At 33.2% G+C, this 25,336-nt stretch overlaps 1 protein-coding gene and 1 long non-coding RNA gene across 2 annotated transcripts in view; one reads left to right on the top strand and one right to left on the bottom strand.

Moving 5' to 3' along the window:
• Positions 1–3,955: 3,955 nt before the first annotated feature.
• The window catches only part of LOC134251125 (uncharacterized), a 33,468-nt gene continuing 12,087 nt past the window's right edge, over positions 3,956–25,336 (bottom strand). The window contains exons 2-4 of the long non-coding RNA XR_009988674.1: positions 9,236–9,324; positions 4,267–4,389; positions 3,956–4,066 (exon numbers count right to left, since the gene is read on the bottom strand). This is a non-coding gene — a long non-coding RNA (uncharacterized LOC134251125). The remainder of the gene's footprint in view (positions 4,067–4,266; positions 4,390–9,235; positions 9,325–25,336) is intronic.
• LOC134251123 (uncharacterized) lies at positions 17,446–23,505 on the top strand. The gene is made up of 5 exons (XM_062733483.1): positions 17,446–17,800; positions 18,638–18,763; positions 19,983–20,113; positions 20,806–20,915; positions 23,328–23,505. The coding sequence occupies exons 1-5, from the start codon at positions 17,446–17,448 to the stop codon at positions 23,503–23,505; spliced, it is 900 nt and encodes a 299-aa protein (XP_062589467.1).

Below are 25,336 nucleotides of genomic sequence, written 5' to 3'. Positions count from 1 at the left end.
GTTTAGTAGTAGTGCTAGTTGTTTTTGTTTCTCTTTTTCCTTTGTTCTTATGACTTTTTAACTTTTTTCTTTGTCCTGAGGAAGGGACAGGGCGTCCCGAAAATTTGACAATTTTTATTGTTCGTGTCGTTGGTCATTTTTAGTGCTTTATATATATATATATATATATATATATATATATATATATATATATATATATATATATATATATATATATGTCCTTCTATATCACTCCAACAGACGCCTTCTCAAATAAATGAAAGTAGAAAGAAACTGCAGGATTGACTCATAAACTATTTAGCAATTTATATTTATTTCCGATTGTACTTGTTTTGGGACTACTTATCAGAAGTTTTGTAAACATGGTAAATGCAGATTGACAAATTCCTTTCTCCATCAGTAAATACGATGAAATAGACTGATGCTAATTAGTTTCATTCACCTTGTTTGTAAATATGCACCCTTATCTCTCTTTCACGTTTCTGTCCCCCTTTTCTTCCCTTTCCTTTACACTGGGCATTCATTCGATTCTTTATTGATGTTTTTGTACGATTACGGTAAAAGATAATACTAAATATGCTTACAGTTAACCGCCAGGGTCTTGGAGATAAAAATAAAAGATTAGATGTTTTAATACTTTACGAAAAAAGAACTATAATGTTTATTTTCTGCAAGACACACACTTCGTTAAAAGTTACGAAAAATTTTTCAAAACACACTGGGACTATCGAGCATTTTTCAATTCGTATTAGTCTAATTCGCATGGTGTTGCTATTCTTTTTGATAATAATTGCGAAATAGATATCCACAAACATTTAAGCCATGAAAATGGAAATTACATAATCATAGACTGTACTATTGAGGGTATGAACTTTATACTTGTAAATATTTATGGGTCAAATTCTGATACACCAGTTTTCTATTCTAATTTGATGAATGAGATTGAAAAAATCTACATGTTGCAACAAATAATCATAGCAGGCGATTTTAACTTAGTTTTAGACAAGGAATTAGATTCCATGAACTATAAAAATTTGAACAATCCAAAAACGCTATTCGTGGAGAAAAAAGACACCCTTAAAACAGGCTAGACTAGACTTTTTTTCTTATATCGGAATCTTTGCTCCCTTCTGTTAGTAGTGTTCAATATGAAAACAGTTACAGAACCAATCTCCAGTTGTGATGTCTTTGAAATTAATGACTTTATTAAAGGTAAAGGATATTGGAAATTTAACAATTCTCTTGTAACAGATAAGGCTTATACTGATTCAATTAAACAAAAAATTACGTAAAAGTTCAGTATGCATGCCCAGTGTATGACATAAATAATCTTTGTTCTGTCGATAATAAATTATTGCTGTTCACTGTTAGTGACCAATGTTTCCTAGATATTTTACTCATGGAAATTAGATGAAAGACTATACTCTTACTCAAGTTATAAGGAAAAAAGATGCATGAAAGTGAATTATTTTTTAGAAAATGAGATTTTACATTTAGAACAAAATCTGACAGAGAGTACATTAGATACCCTTAAAATGAAACAAGCAGAACTTGAAGATATACATAAGACAAAGTTTAAGGGGCAGGTTATTCGTTCCAGAATGAAATGGATCGATGAAGGTGAAAAACCGTCAAAATATTTTAGTCAACTTGAATATAGAAATTATTTAAGTAAACAGATACAAAGATTAGAAAAAGAAAATGGATCTATTATTTCAGATCAATATGATATTTTAAATGAAACAAAACTTTTTATGAAAATCTATATAAAAAAAGAAAAGTTGTTGAAAATGAAAACTTCAGCAAAAAATTGTCAGAATATAATGATATCCCAAAGCTGTCTTTTGAAGAAGCTCTAAGTATAGAGGGTCCTCTAACAAAATCAGAGGTTCTAAACTTTCCTAAACAGATGAAAAATGATAAAAGCCCAGGTCCAGATGGATTCACTTGTAATTTTTTAATTTTTTTTAAAAGGATATTGGCACATTTATTACAAGAGCAATCAATGATTCATACTTAAAACAAACTTTCTCCGAACCAAACAAATTAGGGGTTATAACATGTATTCCAAAAACTGGTAAGCCAAAATAATTTTTAAAAAACTGGCGGCCTATTAGCCTCTTAAATGTTGTATATAAATTAGCCTCAACGTGCATTGCTGAAAGAATTAAAAAAAATATGAGATAAGCTAATACATGGGGACCAAACAGGATTTATTAAAGGTAGATTTATTGGCGAAAATATTAGACTAACATATGATATTATGCACCAAGCAGAGTCAAGAAATATACCTGGTCTCTTAATGTTTATCGACTTTGAAAAAGCATTTGATACCATTTCATGGAACTTCATAAATCAAACACTTTGTTTCTTCAATTTTGGTCAGTCAATTAGAAATTGGATAAAATGTTTTTATAATAATATAAATTCCTGTGTTATTCAAAATAGGATTGTTTCTCAGTATTTTTACCCTGAAAGGGGTTGTAGACAAGGTGATCCTATTTCACCGTACCTTTTTTTTTTACTTTGTGCAGAGATTCTAGGTATTTTAATTAGCAAAAATAAGGATATTAAAGGTATAACTATTGATGGTGAAGAATACAAGTTGTCCCAATTTGCAGATGATACATCTGTTATTTCTGATGGCTCTCCAAGCTCATTGGTTGGAATTACGAGTGTTAGATTATTTTGCATCAATATCGGGTCTAAAAATAAATTTTTCTAAAACTAAATTAGTCTGGATTGGAAGTAAAAAAATCTCAAAAGATGTATTTCATCACTCAAGATGGAAGTATGATCCCAGTAATACATCCTTAGATTTACTAGGTGTTAAGTTTTCTGTTGATTTATATGAGATGGTAGATATTATTTACAAATTAAAAATTGAAGAAATTAAAAAAAAACATGTTACAATGGAAAGCTCGCAAACTTACTCCTCTTGGAAGACTGACTGTAATAAAAACATTACTAATTCCTAAACTAAATCATCTTGTCCTCACTTTACCAAATCCTAACGATGATGTCATGAGTGCTTTTGAAAAAGACTTGTATAATTTTCTATGGATAAAAATCATAAGGTTAAGAAAAATGTACTGATTCAAGAGCATAAATTTGGGGGCTTAAAAATAATAGACTATCAAAATTTTGTTACATCATTGAAATCTAGTTGGATAAGACGGGTTATGTGCTCAAGTGCAAAATGGTCTAAATTACATGAAGCAGAATAGGGAATAAGTATAAATCATCTTTGGCTGTTTGGAATTGACTTTATTAAGAATCTGAGTAGTACCACGAAAAATAAGTTTTAGCAAGATTTTTTCTCTAGCTGGTGTAAAGTAAATCAGGCTAAAGCTATAGCTGATTTAAGTACTCTCCAAGAACACATATGGCATAATCCGGGAGTTACCATTGGTGGCCAGTCAATTTTATATAGCCCCGCCCTAGCACTAGAACCCCTGACCCTGGGGCCATGAATTTCATAATTTTGGTAGAGGACTCAATGCTTATTACATTCATGCCAACAGTTTGCCTGCTTGATGTCCATAAGTAAAGAAGAAGATTTTAAAAAATTGCAATAATTTTAGTGGTTTTGGCCCCACCCCTCAAGCCCCAGTAGGGAAGGGACCATTATATTCACAATTTTTGTTCCCCTTAACCCATAGATGCTGTATATTGAATTTGATTGAAATTGGCTCAGTGGTTTCAGAGAAGAAGCTGAAAATGTTCAAATGTTAACAAACGACACACGACGCACGAAGCACGACGGACGAAAACGGAGAGCAATAGGTCATCCGAGTTACTCAGGTGACCTAAAAATAATGGAACACTTCAAGAAAATAATAGTGTTACCGATAGATTTTAACCTTGAATAGGTCATATATGTAGCATAGTGCCACAATTTCATACTCGCTATTAATGAAAGTGTCATAAAATGAATGGAAATGATAATACGTACCCAATGTACATAAATGGCTAGCGTTCCCAATAAGTATTTTTATTTTTTTGTTCGTGTCTAGTAAATTATAACGACCATCTGCATCCGCGAACGGAAATGTTCCACCTGTCACTAAAGTAAGAGGATCTTCATCTACATTGTATTTTAGTATATATAAACCATTTTTAAAACTTTTAAATACACAAATGTCTAACTAAATTAAATATTTTCATGTTTTCTTTTAAATCTTCATCGACAAAAATTTAGATAGCAAATATTATACAGTAATTTTAATTGTCATGTATTTACAGCGATATTTTTTGGTATTTTACCTTCCTGTCCCCTCTCAGTGCATTGAATTGCTTCCACAAGTTGTGTTTGTGTTCCATGGTCCTCTTCATCGGTCGTCTCACCATTTTGCCTCTTAATCTTTCTACCAGATCCAGAGTCGTTATCTACGAAAGCCCATTGAGCTCATTTTGGTAGGTAAAAAAAAAAATTTCGCGTTATAACGCGAAACTTTCGCGAATAAACGCGTAACTTTCGCGTTATAACGCGTTACTTTCGCGAATAAAGGCGAAAATTTCGCGAATAAAACGCGTTACTTTCGCGTTATAACGCGAAACTTTCGCGAATAAACGCGTAACTTTCGCGATATAGCGCGTAACTTCTGCTGTTTAACCAAGACATTTGCTTAAGTCTCAACTTTCTTTTGATTTTGTGATGAAGTTTTTTTATGACAATGATTAGCAATTAAAAGCTATTTAAAACTTAGACTATCTTAGGCTACAAGTTTAAGTTTTCTTCCTATTGAATCCATCTTTACCGTTATGGATGGTCTTTCTCAGCGCTGTTCAAAGAATTCAAGGATTATGCGAGTTTTACAAAAGTTAAACTTCAATCCCTATGATTATACATATAAAGATTATGAATTTCGGGAAAATCACCCTTTCTGGCGTCTTTATTTATGCACTCTCTAGAAAATTTGAAATAATTTTATTTTATAAAGAACAAGATCTCAGAATTGTGAAAATTGGATAGTAGATTTTCATTTGTCTCCGTTAGATTCAATATAGAAATACGATATCGGAAAAATTTGACAATTATTAATTCAAAGTGTACAAACTCTGCCGTATATACCTTGATCGTTTTAATTTTTGGCCCTAGTCCACGAATTTCTCTATAACCCCTCCGGATAAATTTGTAATTAACAACATGCAATTATAATTTGTATTTAAATAGCATCATATGGCCCGTCAAGCTCATGAAGTGATACACTGTTCATTAACTTTTAAGTTATGTTTCAATAGGGTAAAAATTTTAGTCCAGAATGATTGATTGCTTAATTAACTAGTGGTACAGTTGTGCATGTAGAAGGTTTTCTTGATTAAAAAACAGCCTGAAAAAAAGTTTCAAGTGGAGATATTTCTTTAAAAATAATCAGTCTAAAGAATTTCTTGAATTTAAAATTTGTAAAACATGTAAAAGAAAAAAAAACATTTTATAAATTAGTAAGGATTAGAGATAGAAGAAAATATTCTGATGACTAATCTATTCTATTCTCGCATCATTTCTCCAGTACATTTTCTGAAGAAATCATATTTCTTAAATAAGTTGCTGAGAGTTCCGGTCTGTTTTCTTGTTCTTATCTGTCAATCAAGATCAAGGTTCCTGAGTAACATTATTATATATGCATATTATTTCGCGAAAACGCGAAATTTTAACGCGTTACGCGTTTATTCGCGAAAGTTTCGCGTTATAACGCGAAAGTTACGCGTTTATTCGCGAAAGTTTCGCGTTTATTCGTGAAAGTTGCGCGTTTATTCGCGAAAGTTTCGCGTTATAACGCGAAAAATTTATTTTTTTACCTACCAAAATGAGCTCAATGGGCTTCCGAAGTTATCTACGTAATAAAAGATTTAAAAATTGATTTAAAAAAGCGCGCTTTATTATTTATAAAGCACATTTTACAACAACTCTTAAACTAATATAACGGAATTATAAAGTGAATTTCTTTGTGTTATCTATATTAATATTTCTTCACTTAGGGCAGTTATATTAGTTTAAGAGTTCTTGTAAAATGTGCTTTATGAATAATAATTAATTTCATTACAACATGTATTGGTAACAATCTTCTGTTAAAACCAATGTCCAAATAACTGTACCTCACTTCTATTCTCAATGACCGTGTAGTGTAGGGCAGCGCCGCGAGAATTCCATCGGCATCGAAAGCAAGTTTTTTGACTTGCCTAGATAGCCGGGTGGACTAGCGCGCTGTTCCTGCACTGCTGCGAAGCGGTTTATAAAAAAGCGTAAACTGCCCCAAGTTTTGTTATATCGTATAATATAAGTTAAAAATAAGCTTCATTCCTTATAATTTAATTTCAGTGAGACAATGAGATAATTTTCTCCCCAGAATAAGGCTTCACAATGATTAAATTTTAAAAGTAACGTCAAGCGGAGTAATACGTTTTTTGACGTAACTCATTGTGACGTAGGCAAGTTATGTTATACAAAATGGATAAAATCTTTTATCCAATCAAATGAAGTGTTACGAGTAAAATTAAATTATTTAGAATTGTACAAATATGTAGTCTAACACATTAAGTTAGAAACAAGTACCATGCGAGATCCGTGTTAGCGTATTTAAGGAGGCGAGGTTTGATTGGAGAGGGTAACGGGGTTGTAACCCCCTCTTTTAACTTTAAAGCTAATAATTATATGTACATATTATACACGTGCGTGTTCCCACACAAAATCAAGCGCTAACTTTTGCTGTGTAGGATTAGAGATTAAGGATTTTAAGGAATAAAGTGAGGATGAAATACATCGAATATTTTCCAGAATAGGAGTTTACACAGTACTTCATAACGAGTATGTACACGCTGATACAGATTATACATGTATCTATTATGATCAAAGAAGAGGAGAGGACTATATTGCAAGCATTTCTAACACAGAGACGTAAAACATAGTAACGTAAAAAGTTGGCACTTTTATGCCCCAATATCTAAGATAAGGGATATATTGTTTTAGTTTCTTTTGTCATTCCGTATTTCAGATAATCGTCCACAAACTGCTACTTTTATTACTGAAACTGATTTGATTAAATTCTCCTTTTTTACATACTAGTAAACGTATTCAATTGTATTGTGCAGTAAAACTGAAAAGAAAAATTCCAAAATAATAAATACATGGAGAGTAATACATGTAATTAGTTTGTTTCACAATTTTGGTTCGATGGTAAGACTCCTGTTGCTGAAAGTTTTTCTTTGATTCATAAATACGATGTTTATTTAATGAGACTGTGTAACCGCTTTCGGAATTTCATCAGAGTGTTGATTGATCGAGAATTCGAGAATTTGTCATTCTTACAGAGACAAAGTCATGTATCGGTGAAGGGCTTTAAATTCATAACTTCACTCAGTATTCAGGTCCATTGAGCAGTGAAATCTCTATCATGCCAAGACCTGCCATGACGTGAGCTTGGCGGACCCCCCCCCCAACATTCACTTCAGAGTTTTTTATCGAAATAAGACAGTCGCGACCAGGGCTCAAGACTACGACCTTTCGTTCAAGCTCTAGCGAATTCTCATAAATGGATCTAAAGTAATTTATAAGAGGCTTCTAAAACAACAATCTCATTGATCTGCCTATTGCATCAATTGCATTGGTAATTTCTGTATTCATATCAAATATATATCTCCCTGAAAAGAGGACAGCCTGTGTATTAAGAAGATATTGTATCTTGGTATTTTTTATCTACCGTAAAAGGGTAATTTCTGAAGCTTCACAATTTACATATAAGTTAAAATGTAAGAGCTATGGGAAATAATTTATACAGTTAAATTACGTTGCTTTTCTTGCTTCTATGCAATGTTTTTGGATTTGTAAAAATTTTCAAAAATGAATTCAAATGGGTAAAAGTGCTTTTTATCGGTAATATTAATTTTGGAGGCCTCCCTACAAGTTTCTGGTTACCAAAAACATATTATACAATTTTTGGAACACAAGCAAATTCAAAGAATTGTGGTTCCCCGCTTTCGGTGTCTTTGTGGGTGAGATGTTATTTTTTATGACATATTGTGTCTAATATGAACATCCTATCATATGTCATTTATTAAGAAATTATCATTGAAGTTTATTTTTTGAAGGATGAAAACCCTAATCCTGACCGTTAAAAAGTTATGGCCAAAGTTAAAGTTTTTAAAAGTAGTTCAAACTCCAATGTCAAGATCAAAAGGTCAAAGTTGTTGATAACCAATGAAAGAACTTCTCACAAGGATTACATATGTGAAGTATGAAAGCCCTAGCCCACACCGTTCAAAATTATGGCCAAAATTAAAGTTTTTTAAAAGTAGTTAAAACTCCAATGTCAAGGTCAAAAGGTCAAACTTGTTAGTATCCAATGAAAGGTCTTGCCACAAAGAATAAATATGTGAAAAATGAAAGTCCTAGTACCTAGTACGCGAAAGCGGGGGACAAAAACCTTTCAATGATAAAAAAAACACCCAAAAAAATAATTATAAATTTATGTTCCTCAATGAATAAATATTCATTTAGATTCTGCAAGCCAAAAAATCCATATCAGATACATTGATTATGATGCTACATTTAGTATTAAAATATACGATCAAATATATGTTGGAAGGAGTCAAGTACAAAGTCATTCCACCTCCTTATATTTGAAAGTATAAAAAAAGTATATATTAAGGAAAGAGAGAAAAAAGATTTTATTGTATTAGAAAGTAGGGGTCCGATTTCTATGGGGGTAATTTTTCAACGTGTGTGGAATCGTAGAATCACTGTTCTTGAATGGATTTCTACGGTCGAAAAATGACTCTACTTGACGTAGAATATTGACCCTGGATTACTGTCTATGTAGAAAAATGACCTCCTGGTCAATATTCTACGGGGGTCACTTTCGCTTCATCGGATCAATCGGTGACACAAACATCTTCTGGATTTGTTTCCGAGATATCATGTATACCGGGTATTTTCAATCAATTTAATTCTACTTTTCAGTCGACATGTTAATAGATTTTGGGCAATTTTTTAAGTATCTTAGATAGCACTTTTATCATCAAAACTTCTGAATTATATGCATTAACTTTATCAATTATTTTGTTAGTCCAATAATGACTTTAAAAATGATTTGACGGTTCTAAATTAAGTCTACACCCTCCATAAAGTTTGCAACTCGTTCCCTTTTTTAATTCAATTCTTAGTGGACAAAAATTTAAAGTAAGTCCTATAATGAAATAAATTAAATTTTAAACATCGAGATTCTGTTAAACGTACCGTCTTTTCGTGGATTTTCTCCACCTTCCGCCATTCTTACCAATTACCATACAAAATCTCGGGATACAAATGCACCCACTAGAAAGAACCTAAAAAACAAAGAAACAAATGTAGTTCATTTCGTAAAGAGGTGTATGTTGTTATGAGACATTCGGGTTATATTTTGTATATAAAACAAATAGTATTCAAAGAAGACGTGTTTGATACACAAAAACACCATGCGAACGGTAAGTTTTAATGAAAGAAATAAATGGAATGGGTTTAAACTATTGAAAATAAAAATGGTAACTAAGTAACTTTCAAAGAGGATAGTCTAATTGCATAAAATAAATACTTCCATTTAAATCTTAAGAATGTTCATTCCATTATGAAATATTTTCGAAAATGTCAATGTAGTGATTAATTAAATAGATAAATTTTCTAGTCTTACAAAAAAAAAACAAGATTGTTCTTTATATTTACATCAATGCATTTCTCCCGGATGTTAAAGGAATTTTTTTCTATAAATGTAAGCATTTTTAAAGCACCCATATTACAGAAATGATATTCATTTTGTGTGAAAATGTAGGATTTATTTACTTTTGTTTCATCACTGCTTATATTGCAGCATACTAAAGTTATGAGTTTAAGTGTAAGACAGACTTAAGTAATTTTTTTTCCAAAAGATATGTTTATCATTTTGAAATTCTTTACTGGCGTGATAAATTTTACATAGTTTTAGTATTTGAAAGGATTTGTATATTAACCGTATATTACTCGCTTATACATGTAAATCGGCACTCCTATAAGATGGTTGTGATTTTTATACCCCCCGCTTGAAAAGCGGGAGGGTATATAGTAATCAGTATTTCCGTCCGTCTGTACGTCTGTCCGTCCTTCCGTCTGTCCGTCCGTCCGTCTGTTACGCTTTGGGGTACCCATCTCTTATCCGCAACTCCTCTCATACCACTGAAGGAAATTTAATGAAACTTTCACAGAATCTTTATTACAAATTGCCATTGTGCACCTCCTATTTTACTTGTTGATCTGACATATATTTTGGATTTTCCAGAGCAAAACATGGATACTGCCAATATATTCATATGGGAGGCGGGGGGTATCATTTAGTGAGCTCATTGCTCACAGTACCTCTAGTTACAGTTTTTGACCGCTAATAAGTCGGTCCAACTTTTGCCAAGATTAGTTAACAATTTTAAATCAAAACTGTAACGTTTATGCAAGGTTTCAATCAAAACATCGACGTCGGAATTTAATTCTAAATCATAAAAAAATATGTAATGCCTACTGAAAAATAATACTTGCATTTTATGCATAATCTTATAATACTACCTTTTGTCGTCCAGAAAATAAAACCAATCTTTTAATAACTCGCCTATAAGTCAGAAACTGAGTATTAAAATCTGTACTCTCCATATTTACCTTATCAGTATAAAGAATGGACTCTGTGAACATGAAATATCACAAATTTTAAATAACTTGTCATCGTATTTCATCTCGAAAATGAAAGAAAAATTGTGGAATAAATATTCTTAGCACCCTTTAGTTTATTTACCTTGATGATGTAACGCTATAGTGGATCTAGAAGACAGGGTTAACTCCACTTTTAAACCTGAGTCAACAATACTAAACTTGAAATTTAAGTTTTATAAATTTATTGAGTCTGCAAAACCAACATAAAAAATTTTAATGCCAAAAAAAAAAAAATATCCAGGCCTTTTAACCACCCTTTTTACTGACAAATATCACAATATTAATTGAATTCCAAATAAATAGCCGGATCTCGAAATAATCGAAATATATGGCTGAAACCTATCTTTTAAACTTATATATAATTATCAATGAATAAAAGATGATTAACAACTGGAAATTCAGTTACGATCGGATCCTGAAATAATCAAGATATATGATCGTAAATAAACCCCCAAAGCAGGTAAAACTAAACTTTCCCCAATTAAATTAAACCAATTACCAAATTACAATTAACTGATTTAACAATTAGCAAATAATTACCAATTTCGTCTAAAAGCCCAAAATAATTACGTTAACCCTAACATCAAAAATAGCAGACTCCTCGATTTACGGAAGAATCTCCCCTTTTCACCATAAAATAACTTGACTTTCATTCATTCAACAATGATTAGTTAATTAATTAACTACCTTATAACTGTTCATTTTCACTTCTTTTGAAAACCACAAGGGCGTACAAATATACATCGCGGATCAAGAGTAAAATAAACCGAAAGTATACCATAATGAAATGCGCCGCCATGTAAATAGAAAAAATAGACTGTCTGCAAGACTACAACATGTGTTAGCACAATGTAATTTAATCAAAACATCTAGCAGTCCATACTCTTTTAACAGCACTTATACAATTATTTCAGCAAGAACATCATTAATTACGAAAGGATATTCATGTATTACATGTACTCGTTCTACTTTCACTTTCCATACGATGACATGAGAAGTTGTGTATCCAATTTTAGAACATCACATAATAAATGTACAATACATCTGATCAAATTACTCAAATTGTGAACAATACAAAGTGCTAAACCAATATGCCAAGATTTGTAACTCAAAGAAAACAAAACATGGGGACTTGAAATGACCAAACTTTACAATGATATTGAATTAATAGATCTAAAATGTATGGTTGTTCAATGTTTACATTTTTCATCGATTGTAAGCAAGAGAGTGAATCCGAGTAAGTTGTAAAATTTGTACGCCGTGGAAGATTTCATATATTCAAAAGCAAGCTGTATGCATATCGCCTTTGCTTCTGCTGTAAAAATAGTTGTTCCATAAGGAAGTCGTGTATAAAAAAACACATGAAGTTGCTACCTTTTTCAGGAGAAACATACATGTATCCATACCTTTTAACAGAAATGTGTGAATGCACCTATGTACATATTATATGCAGAGGAAATTTTCCGATTGTGTAAAGATGAATTATGACTACCTAAATGATGATAGAAAAAAATGACTCACTAACCAATAGAAAAAAGTGTTGATGATATGCTTGTAAAATATATAAATAAAATGATATGATCTGACAATTTGAACACACTTGAATATACACCACCACATGAAAATCCTAAACAACATTGTAGAGAATATTAAGATTTTCGAAAAGAGGGTGTTGCAGTTCTTTTGTTATTTTCCCTAAATGTGTAGCCGATTAAAAGGAGAATTTTTAAGTTGCAGAAACTCATATTATTTTTTTTTCAAATGCAACAATGTATAAAGCACAACGAGAAACAATATTTGGATGGTGTGTATTGACTTCCAATTTGCCAATAAATGATGTGAAAATTAGTTTAATGACAAATTATATCAGATTTTCCGTTTTTTAAATAGGGAATCCCCATTGTTCTGAAAAAGTGCCTCCTTGAAACAAAATAATTTTGATATATAAACAAAGAGGCAAGAATTTCCTTCAAAACTGTCATTTCCAATTTTTGTTTCAAAGAGGCACATTTTTGAAAAACGTAAAAATTGAATAAAAATTAATCTCCAAACGAAATACAAAATGTGTACTTTAAATAACACTCAATACCAGTGTGTCCGAAATGGTCTAGTGGATATGCTGGTGGGCTTCCAACTAGAACTTTTACCAGAGAATGGGTTCGAAACATGGTATGCATCATTTTTGCATATTTTTCCCATATGTAATGGGAGTGCAATGAAATTATATATATTTTGAAAGAGAGAGAGAGAGGGGGGGATAGAGAGAGAGAATGTCAAGAAATTTATTGAGTAATAACTGATCTATATATTAGAAATGCAGCATTAAATGTGTTTTTCCTTGATATGCTGTGACTAAAAACTTAATATGCTTTTTTAGTTTTGTCTTGGAAAATAAAGTTACTGCATTGTTTAAATAATATATTTTTTACATACTGTAGTTATTGCAAATTTGGTCTCTTAGTTAGTAGCCAAGATTTGATTTGAAACAAATAAAATGTCTTGGATGTAGCACCAAGTTTGATTATGGGACTCAGTTTTATTTCATGAAAAATATTTTCGCACGATTTCTACAGTATATCTTTCAAAATGCTGCTTTAGCCATTGTGCTTTTTGTTGTTCCAAACTCTTTCGTGCAAAATGACGAAAGTGTTTTGCTGTTTCAAGCAGGAAATACCCGCGGTAAACATTAAGTCATAACGAGGGTATTTAAAGCTGACATGAACTCTCAAAAAGGCATCATTTTTCATCTTTGTACGACTTACTACATTCCTGCTCGCCTTTGTCCGCCATATTTCTTCGATTCCGCCATATTTAATCGAAAATTTTTGGTCACCTGTACCTGCTATATATACCCTTGTACAATTGTTTCACTTGAGTGATTTTCTAGCCTGCCTGTCGACATGCACACTTCTCCAATAGCATAGTTTACAGGCCGGTGTAAAGACGAATAATGACTCCCATCGAAAAATGACTGGGGGTCATTTTTCAACGACAAAAAATGACCCCCTACCCGTAGAAAAAAAATCATTTTTTGTAGAAAAAGTGTCCAAGGGATCATTATTTTATATGTTAGTCCTATAAAAAATTGACCCCAATTGAAAAATAACACCCTTTAAAGTAAAAAGAGATTCTTAAATTGTCAATTAAATAAAATTTCTCTTTAATATTCCTCCTTATAGTGTTTGCTTAAAGAATGATATTCCACTTGTTTTTAGAAATCAAACCATGCAACAATCAGATTCCAATACTCTTTAATAGAAAAAATTATTTTTTCTTCATTTCAACTTTATAGCTTGTATAAGTTTGGCAAATCCTATTTGACAATGAAAGAGGAGGAAATTTTTAACCCCCCCCCCAAAAAAAAATAACGTTTAATCAAAACAAACAAAAAATGAAAAGCAAAAATATTAATAAAACTCTATACCTTTCAATAATACTGAAAGAGGCTCTAGATAAAATGCAGAAATGAAGCTAAGCCTTCACACAAGTTCAATCATATCATAATTTACTTCGCCATGATTAAAGCATACTTTAAATACTTGAAAGTATTGTGTCAGAGTAACAGTTGAAAATTAGTAGAATAGTGGATTATTTTAAGCTTATGTTTAGTGCCTCCTTATAGAAAAATAAAGGTAGGGTAGTTTTTTTTTGTTCTTGTTGTTGCTTTTGTTGATAATCAACTTCCTCCTAAATAAGTAAGGGGTGGGTATAACACCTAAAAATATGCTCTGTAAAGCGGACTAGTGTAAAATACACATTCTAATGCAAAAACTATACATGTAGACATAACCTTTTAATTTAGCACACAGTATTCATTACATTTCTTAATTCTTGTTTTACTCCACGATTTTCCCCAGTCCTGAGTATATTTTTCAGATAATTTAATAATTATGAGAATCAGAACAAACATTTACATTTTTTTAACTGTATCATTATATGAAAAGTTAATTGAAGACCATTTCTTTTTATGTCCCTGTATTCGAAGATTCGGGGGTATATAGTTTTATCGTGTCCGTCTGTATGTCTGTCTGTCTATCTGGCGGTCTTCTTTTCTTTTATTGTAGCTATGTCTTTCATATTCAATTTGTGTACATTCCTTGTGACGAGACCTTACTTAGGGTGCCACCAAATTTGACCTTTTGACTTTACCTTGGAGTTTGTCCCATTTTACACAAAAGTGCCAAATTTTTAATTAATTTACTTTGGCTATAACTTTTAAACGGTAGAACTAGTACTCTCATACTTACAAATGTAATCCTTGTTACATTAAACCTTTCTTAAGAAACCATCAACTTTGACCCTTTGACCTGTGAGTTTGACCTACCTTTCAAACACTTATCCTTAGCCATTAATTTGAACAATTGGTGCTAGGGCTTTCTTATTTTGCAATTTTATTTCTTGTGAGAAGACCCTTCTTTGGGTACCATTATATTTAAATTGCCTTTAAGAAAAGTTTAATCTTCGCTATGTTGCCATACAGGGGCATGGCTGTTTTACAAATACATATTTTTATATATAAGAGGGGTTGCAGATAACGGATGGATATCCCAAAGCGTAACAGATGGACGGACATCCCAATCACTATATACCCTCCCGCTTTTCAAGCGGAGAATAAAATATGATACTGATAATTTTTTCTATCAGTACAATGATTCCCACCATCGAAAAACAATGTTTACCTAACCCTTTAGGCTCGATAAATCTTTACTCCTTTAGATTCTGAATCATCGCATTGACCTTAAAATATAGCTATAATCGTATGTTATGAGATCAACATATCATCAATTTATTCCAGATAAGCTCAGGTAAGCATTTTGGCCATTATGCTTCTTTATCTAATTTTTTTTTGCCCCCTAAAAATTTCAGTTTTAATCAACAGAGAGTCATTTTTCTACGAGGGTCATTTTTCTTCACGTGGGTTCTGCAAATTTTTAGGATGATAATACTTTTTCTACGGGCAAAAGGGTCATTTTTCTACCTCGAATAATGACCGGGGGTTATTTATCGCTGTCGAAAAATGACCCCCGGTCATTATTCGATGGGGGTCATTATTCGTCTTTACACCGGTACATACGGTAAGGCTTGCCTTATAAGTCTTAAATCTTACATTTTGCAGGGCGTACACGCCAAGGCAAGACTTACAATATTATAAACAACATTTACATAAATTCCATGTGTTTTGAGCCATAAACATTGCACAATATTTAACAGAATAATAGATTACTAGCTATAGGACTTTGAAGTAATTTTACTGCGATAGCATTCACACTTCTTAACAAAGAGGAGGAGGTTAACATTATCTTACATGTCTTATTCGACTATACTTTTTCAGGTCGAGACCACTAGATTTTCTGACGTCAGAATAAATATGTTTACTTTACCTATTGCTGAATGAGCCGAAATGCATTGTGGGCTACTACAAGTACCTAGCTATGTTGAAAATTAAAGGCAACTTAAATTGTCCCTTGGAAACTTATTTTCAATTCTTTTTTTAAATTTGTGAGAGAAATATTTAAAATGATGTATAATCTTTGATTTTTATGCTCACATTTACAAAATTTGCTTTATGAAGCCTTATATCAACTTATAATACATCGGCCTAATATACCATTGTTCAAAGAGACGTATACGTGCTTTCGTGTCGATAAAACATTGAGTTTTTTTTCACGTGATACACGTGTACGTATAGCTTTCCCAGGTAGTATATAGGTCCTTGTTTTTAGACAGCAGGAGAAAGTGTGCAATTATTATTTATAGCCTCAATATTATCAGAAAGTGTTTTATGCATAAGCAAAAGTCAAAGCGTTTGTACGGTATTCGACGCACCTGTTAATCATCTAAAACAACTCCAATATTAAATGTGAGCATGGAGCATCACTTTAGAATATAATCTTTCAATTTCGGTCTAATAAAGTTATAAAGAAGCTCTACAGTATTTCCGGTGACGAGTTAAATTTTGTCCAGTAAACCGACGAAAACCACGTGTAGCCATTGAATCGTAAACACGTGGTAGACTGTTATGCTTTGGGACTCTTTCAATTGATTGGAGAATGGGCGTGACGAAGACATCGTCACGTATTGAAAATTGCCTTCCATATAAGGTAGTGGTCTCGACCTGTTTATGTTCCTTTCAATATACGTATTTATTAATGTTACGCAAACACGTGTTTGTGTTTGTTTATTCTTGTCATCTATTGGCTGTTAGAATGGTCACCTAGTCAGGTGACATAAATATTCATAGCACGGGCTATTAGTGACCGTGAAAGAAATTCTGTATAGGTAAAGCCATTCGAAGGCCCTATTTCGTGCAGTCTACACGTTTTTCTTCATTCATTATATTCAGTCGATTATGGGCGATTGTGGAGACGAAATTTTGCTAGTGACTAATAATAATCCTCCGTAATCCTCCGTTTGATATTTCGGACGTGGTGAAGCTTGTTACAGGGGTTTTGCAGTCACAATTTCAAAACCTTTCAGGTCAGCTTAAAGTAGAACAGTCGGAGTCTATTGCTAAGAAACTTTAAGAAAACTCTTCTCTTAAGATTAAATCTGAAGGGAATCGCGCTCAGTACGGTTTTAATGCTGAAATTCTTGAGGGTCTAGAAAAACTAGGGATAAGAGCTTTCGAAAATAAAGACAGTGAATCAGTGTCAATAATAGGCGAATTGCAGAAAAAGCTGAAAACGCGCCAGAAATACATTCGTATTGCCGATTCATCTCCTGCAGGTGGAAGACAGTAAATGAGTATCAGTCCAGAGAAATTGCCGACAACTCTGACGATGAGAAGAAAATTAGAAGCACTGAAAACCGAGCCCTTAGGCAGCAAAGACAAGCCCAGAACAAGCGTTTCCACCCGTATGGCTCCTACAGAGCTTCTACATCGACAGCAGCGGCAGGCTCAGCAGCCCAGCTTACTTCTGGTTCTTCCTCTACTGCTACATCTCAGCCATATACATATCAGCAGCAGCCCTTTCGTGGCAAACTCACAAGGCGTCAACCACAGCCCAGTGACGTATGCTTCAACTGTTTTTCCACTGGACACTGGAAAACCAACTGCCCCCAAAACAAGTCACAAAGTCAATGATAAGTATACAGGTTATACAAGCTATTCTACTCTTGCTGGCCAGGTGAAATGCCTTCAGAAAAATAATTCAAAACAAATGTCATTGATAAAGTACAATTTGAAAAGAAATGTTAGCAAATGGAGAGAAATTGGCACAAATTCTTTTATTTTGAAAGTTATTGAATCTGGATATGAAATTCCTTTCGTTTCACATCCTCCTTCTATGTGTTTTCAAAATAACAAGTCTGCTATAAACAATTTTGAATTTGTTACTTCAAAGATTTCAGATTTGATGGAAAACTAACGTATTTTAGAAGTTCCTTTTCAGCCATTTGTGTGCAGTCCACTGAGTGTCGCCGAAAACAAAAACAAAAAGAGGTTGATCCTTGATCTCAGTAGGCTAAATAAATATGTCAAGTATGATAAAATAAAATTTGAAGACTGGAAGACGGCATTAGATTATTTTGAAAAGGGTTTTTACTGTATTAAATTCGATCTGAAATCAGGGTATCATCACATAGATATAGCTGAGAATTATCAGACTTATTTAGGATTCCAGTGGGAAAACAAGTATTACTGCTATACGGTTCTCCCTTTTGGTCTATCGTCAGCACCATTCATTTTTACTAAATGCTTAAGACCCATCGTGAAATACTTGAGAAAAAATGGCATTTTGATTGTATTATATTTAGATGATGGTTTGGCGTTCGCTTCTACTGAGGACCAATGTCTTTTAGATTCTCAATTCATTCAGAAAACGTTGTCAGAAGTTGGTCTGGTGGTCAATGTTGAAAAATCACATTTTATACCAATACAAGTCATTGAATGGTTAGGTTTAACATGGAATTCAAATCTATTCTCTATTTCAGTTCCGGATAGACGAATCGATGATGCTATCTGTTGTCTACAGAAAACTATCACTCATTTTCCCGATGTAACAGCGAGGGAACTTGCAAGAGTAGTGGGGAAGATCATTTCTATGACTCCAGTAATGGGTAACATTTGCAATATTATGACAAGGTTTTCTTCTATGGAAATTGCTTTGAAAGAATCATGGGATTCTAAACTATTTTTCAAGCATAAAGATCAAGTGTTTGAAGAACTAAAATTTTGGGTAGAATGTATGCGTTGTGACAGTACAAGATTTTTACATTCTGTTAAAAGAAAAAACGTAATCATTTATTCAGATGCAAGTAATTCAGCATCAAGTGCATATACAGTTGAAGTTAATTCTAAGGTGTTCCATTTGATGTGGAAAGAACATGAGAAAAGTATGAGTTCTACATGGAGAGAGTTGAAGACCATAGAATTGGCGTTGGCTTCTTTTAAGAAAGAACTACAAAATATGACAGTAAAGTGGTTTACTGATAATCAAAGTTGTGCGAAAATAGTACACTCTGGTAGCATGAAGCATCACTTACAAGTTTTAGCATATAGTATTTTCAAAATGTGTGCCGAAAATAAAATTTCCCTTGATGTTCAATGGGTTCAGTGATCAAGAAAATGAAAAGGCAGATTTTTTCAGTAAAATTATTGATCACGATGATTTGGGAAGTTACAAATGAATTTTTTCAATTTATTAGTTCTATGTTTGGTCCTTTCTCTGCAGATAGATTCGCAAACTTTAACAATCGTAAACTTACTAGATATAACTCAAAATTTTGGAATCCTGAATCAGAGGCTGTAGATTGTTTTACACAGAATTGGGTGGGCGAAAACAATTGGCTAGTCCTCCCATTCATTTGATAGTTTCTACTATAAAACATTTATTAGATTGCAAAGCCTATGGTATTTTGATTGTACCTAACTAGCCCTCAGCTGTTTTTTGGCCAATGTTATTCGATTCAGAACTATCTTATAAGGCGTATGTTAAAGATGTGTTATTGTTTAAAGATAGGAGTGAGATAATCAGTCAAGGTCATAACAAGAACTGTATCTTTCGTTCTATATGTTGGCTCTGGAATACTTGTGGTATGTTTAGAGGCTACAAATTTGTAGTTTATGATGGTGTATTGCAGATGGTTTAGGCCCTGGTACACTTTAAACAAAGATTTTTGCCGAGCTGGGCAAATGTGTAGATGATGTATTGCAGATGACAAGTGGTTCTGGTACATCAGAGAGGGTGTATTGCAGATGATGAAGGTCCTGATACAACATATAATATGTTAAAGTTAGAAGATGCTAATTTTTTGCTTTAATAAACACATTTTTCAGATATATTTAAAGTGGGCAGATGGACGGGAACTAATTGTGGATTACAGGATCATCGTCTAGCGGAACTTGCGTCTGAACTACCCAGATATTGTGTAACATCTAAGGCCTTTGCATTCAGCAAAACAGTACAGGTACGCTTTAATACCTTTTGTAAGTGGTGTAGCGGCTTTAACCCTGGGATTCAATCACTTCCTGCTTCGGAAATCAACGTTGCACTATATATTATCCATTTAGCAAAACAATGTAAATCGTCTGGCACAATTCATTCAGCTATACATGCCATCAGTTGGGCACATAGCCTAGCAGGTTATATAGATCCTTGTGACTCAGCTTTGGTAAAAACTGTTAAGGAAGGGGCAGTTAGAGAGACATCGAAACCAGTGATTAAAAAAGAACATATAACGCCTGAACATTTGAAAACTCTGGTTTCTACATTTGGAGAGGATGGAAATTTATATAATTTAAGAACATTGTGTATGTGCTTATTAGCTTTTGCAGGATTTTTCAGATTTTCAGAAATAGTTAATATTCGTTACTCAGATATCTGTATACAGACTAATTGTGTAGAAATTAACATTGTTAAAAGTAAAACAGATGTTTATAAAACTGGTCATAAAGTTTGTATTGCTAGAACATTTTGTGATACCTGTCCTGTAAATATAAAGTTTTTAATTTATAAACACTGAGCATGCATTATCCTGTGTTCTTGTTTAGATCTCTGTCATTTTGTAAAAAATTCCCAAACTTATAAACTGACGAAATCGGGTAATTCGTCCAATTTTTTATACAAGAGCAAGAGAAATCATATTGGATTCACTTGAAGGGTTCAACTAAAGCAAGTAGATTTTCTATCCCAGTCGTTGCGGTCTCAGGTAACCCTCAGCCGCAGCAGGAGTTAGCGACAGACTCGTTTAAAAAGCATGGGCGGTGGAGGTCAGACAATTCTAAAGATGGTTATGTTAAAGAAAATCAAAATGAAAAACTTTCAGTTACTAAAAATTTGGGCATTTAGGATATTCGTGTCAGTTCTAATCTTCTTAATCGTCGAAATAATTAAACTGCACTTTCAGAGCGCTTCACATCCTATTTCACGAGTTTGTGTTTATTTTATAAATATTTTATGTTCGTTTGAGTGAAACGAATAAGAACATAAACGTATTTATTAATGTTACGCAAACACGTGTTTGTGTTTGTTTATTCTCGTCATGTATTGGTTGTTAGGACGGTCACCTTATCAGGTGACATAAATATTCATAGCACGGGCTATTAGTGACCATGAAAGAAATTTTGTATAGGGAAAACCATTCGAAGGCTCTGTTTCGTGCAGTCTTATAAGTCCCACACACCCGCCCATCGCTTAGTTTTGAATATTATACTAGATTTATACTTTGTTGAAAATATTTATTTTTGATTTAATTTGGACATTGATGAGGACAATAGAAAAAGAGATATAATATGTATTGTGTGTAATAATTAAACTGCACTTTCAGAGCGCTTCATATCCTATTTCACGAGTTTGTGTTTATTTCATAAATGTTTTATGTTCGTTTGAATGAAACGAATAAGAACATAAACCAACGTGTATGGTTTTATAAAAATAGACTGAACTTTAAGTGGAAGGTTTTCATTGGTTAAGAAATAAAAGTCAGCTAAGTCTTGTATTAAGAAATGGAGCAGTGTTCTATTCCTAAGTCAAACTTATAAGGCTCGAAAAAACGTGTATATGGGTGTACACACGGTAAGGCTAGAACGTAAGTTCCATGACTTATAAGGCAAGCCTTACCGTGTACCGGCCTTTAGAAGACCATAAACTACCAAATACATGTTTGAAAAGTATAAATTCAACAACAAAATAGAACTATACCGAGAATTAAATTATTTTTGAATGCATTTGCTGCAATATAGATAACACTAACACGGAATACATTCATGTACAGCAAAAATCCATGTAGGTCGAGAAAACGCGTCAAACGCAGTGATAAAAACGTTTACCTGAATACTGCTATCGTTACAGGGATGTGCACATTTCGAAAGAATTATCCTATTTTACTTTTATTGAAAAATGCATCTCAGAAGTAATGTAATCCATTGCTAACTAACAGTAAAAGATGCTTGGACACACATAGCCCATGCCAATCATTTTATTTGGTCAGGGAAAATATCAAAGGTTGAAAATTCAGTGGGGTTGATTGAAAAAAATGAAAGTATTTTTTTTTCAAAATAAACACTATTCTTGTCTTTAAATGTTGTAAATAAAATTAATGATTACATGGTTTAACTTCATCAAATTTATATTAAAGCATGCATTGTTACGAATCATTCACCTTTTGAAGATATTTTCCTGTGATAGGAGGGGGGCAGAAAAACATGCATTATCTGATAGCACTTCATCAAATAGACTAACAAAAAACATAAAACAAATTAATTGTTTATAATAAAATTATGTCAAATAAATACTGTGTGGCTTATTAGACCTAATATACTTTGATTAACATCTAACCCTAGCCCTAGTGCTAACCCTAACCCTAGCCCTAACCCTAACCCTAACCCTAACCCTAACCCTAACCCTAACCCTAACCCTAACATCTAACCCTAGCCCTAGTGCTAACCCTAACCCCTAATGCTTACCCTAACCCTAACCCTAGCCCGAGCCCTAGTACCTCATCCTATTGTTCCCTTAGCCCTGTAATGCTAACCCTAACCCTAAACCTAGCCCTAGCCCTAGCCCTCAGCCCTAACCTTAACCTTAACCCTAGCTTAACATCTTACCCTAGCCCTAGTGCTAACCCTAACCCTAAGTGTTCATTTAGTATAAATAATTAATGATTATAAAAAAACATATAGGAAGAAAGATCCACATTCTACCTACAATTAGCTTTTTAAAAATTCTCTTGTCTGTTGTCCACCATAAACTGTGAACAGACTTAAGTCAAAATTTAAAACCAGTGTAACATTTGAAATAATTTTGATAATGAGGCATAATTTACACCAAATATTTAAATTGAAGTGTTATAGAGAATTGCCAATTTTTAATCAAATACATCAAGCAGAACTCAAGAAATTTTAAAAATAAAAATTTTGACTTAAGTCTGTTCTCAGTTTATGGTCTCCAGGTTCGACAGGTTTGAGAAAGTTCACAATGTTCACATTCCTGTGATGTATATTTCACGTTTATTATACCACCCGCTTGTAAAGCGGGAGTGTATATACATGTAGTAATCGTTACGTCTGCCCGTCTGTCTGTTACGCTTTGTGGTACCAATCTCTTATCCGCAAATCCTCTTATACCTATGCTAGACACGGAACTCAGAACCATTGAGCTTAGAAGGATTTTTTATGTACCAGCGCTTACTGCAACATGGGACTTCGATTTATACAGTCTCATCCAAAGGAAATGTCTCCACGTCCAAAAGTGGAGTCCGAGCCCCCGAAGCAAGGATCAACTCAAGCATTGAACTCTAAGAACAAGAGCTCTTACCACTGCACCACTATCAAAATGAAAACTGAGAAGACGGTCGTTTGACCAGTACTATGTATGAAAGTAAACTACTCAGATTCATAACTCCACTTGTTTTAAGCTTGAATCATGCCTAACTTTGCGAAATTGTCCATGGATAGAAGGTACATTTATAAACTTCATAAGAAGTTTGTAAAAATCGTTGGTGCATTTAAGCACAGAATTATCGATAATATATATCAACACAATAAATTGCTAATTGTCCATGGATAGAAGGTACATTTATAAACTTCAAAAGAAGTTTGTAAAAATCGTTGGTGAATTTAAGCACAGAGATGATCCATAATATATATCAACACAATAAATTGTGAACCTATTAAAATAGTTGACTCCATTTTGTGGTGATCAGTAAGGATGTCAACATTGGAAAAGAATATAGCTGTCATAAACAAGGAAATTCAAGAACTCATACAAGCCACAGGACAATTGGAGAAAAAAATCTTCCAAAGAGCCACCACTACAAAGTAAAAGTAGATATGATAGAATATTTTGTGATTTTAAAAGTTATTTTAGTGAAAATGTCCGGAAAAAAACTAGACATTTCTGTTAGCAGGACTTAAGGGGAAAGCAATGCTAAAATGAAGAATAGAGAAAATGGTTCAAATGGTCGTGTATCTGGCATGATTGACTCCTTCTCTTACGTAGCTGGAATGTTTATTAATGTGATGATAAATAGTATGAAGATACTAAGAGTTTACTTCTTTTAAGATGCTGTCCACTTTTTTGGACAAGTGGAAAACAAACTAAGCATTTGGAATTCATGAGTCTAGAATGGAAGCTTATATGGCAGATGATGAATTTAAGTTCAAAAGTAAAGTAATATTGAGATAGCAATTGGGAGACATCCTATCATGATATTGGTGTCGGAAGTCGATCTTCAGGTAGATCGAATCCTGTGATTAGAAAGTTTTTGGCAGAAAAGACGATCTTCACATTACCACGGATTGAGCCAGTGGAACAATTTGTACTTTTTAAGAGGAGCAACTACAAAGGCATTGTTGAATTTAGGGTGAAAACATCCTAACAGGTGATTGACTACCAGAACTCATGCAACCAATGAAAAACGATATTTTACCACTGAGACTGGTAATTTAAAGGTGGAGTCTGAGGCAGAGTGGTGTACACAGAGATCGGGAAATTTTGGGAAAACGGAACAGGTGGTCTCAAACTATGCAGGTGGTCTCAAACTATGTTAGTAAGCCGGTGTAAAGACGAATAATGACCCCCATAGAATAATGACCATGGTCACCAGACCTATCGGTGAAAATGCTCACCTGACGTCTGTCCGCCTGTCAGTCAGTCTGTCTGTCCGTCCGTCACAAAAAACTTTAACCTTGCTCATAACTTTTGATTTAGTGGAGCTATTACTTTCATATTTCACATGTGTATTCCTTGTAACAAGACCTTTCTTTCGGTTCCACCAAATTTGACCTTGGAGTTTGACTCACTTTTACACAAAAAATCAAAGATTTTACTTTGGCCATTACTTTTGAACGGTAAATACTATGGCTTTCGTATTTCACATATGCATGTATTCTTTGTGGCAAGACCTTTGCGTGGATACCAACAACTTTGACCTTTTGATCTTGACCTTGCAGATTACCGTACTTAAAAAAAACTTTAACCTTGGCCATAACTTTTGAACGGTAAAGGCTAGGGCTTTCATACTTCATGTTTGTAATTCTTGTGATGGGACCTTTTCTTCGATTCCAACAACTTTGACCTTGACTTGGAGTTTGACCTTATTTTAAAATTTGAATCTTGGCCATAACTACTTTTGAACGGTAAAGACTACGGCTTTCATACTTCATGTATGTAATTCTTGTGATGGGACCTT

This window comes from Saccostrea cucullata, unplaced genomic scaffold (assembly GCF_032062105.1).
Source record: "Saccostrea cucullata isolate Sc308-1 unplaced genomic scaffold, CSIRO_AGI_Scuc_v1 ctg7127, whole genome shotgun sequence".
NCBI classification, from domain to species: domain Eukaryota; kingdom Metazoa; phylum Mollusca; class Bivalvia; order Ostreida; family Ostreidae; genus Saccostrea; species Saccostrea cuccullata.
Note: the sequence above shows the minus strand (reverse complement) of the source record. Positions and strands in the feature narration are given on the sequence as shown.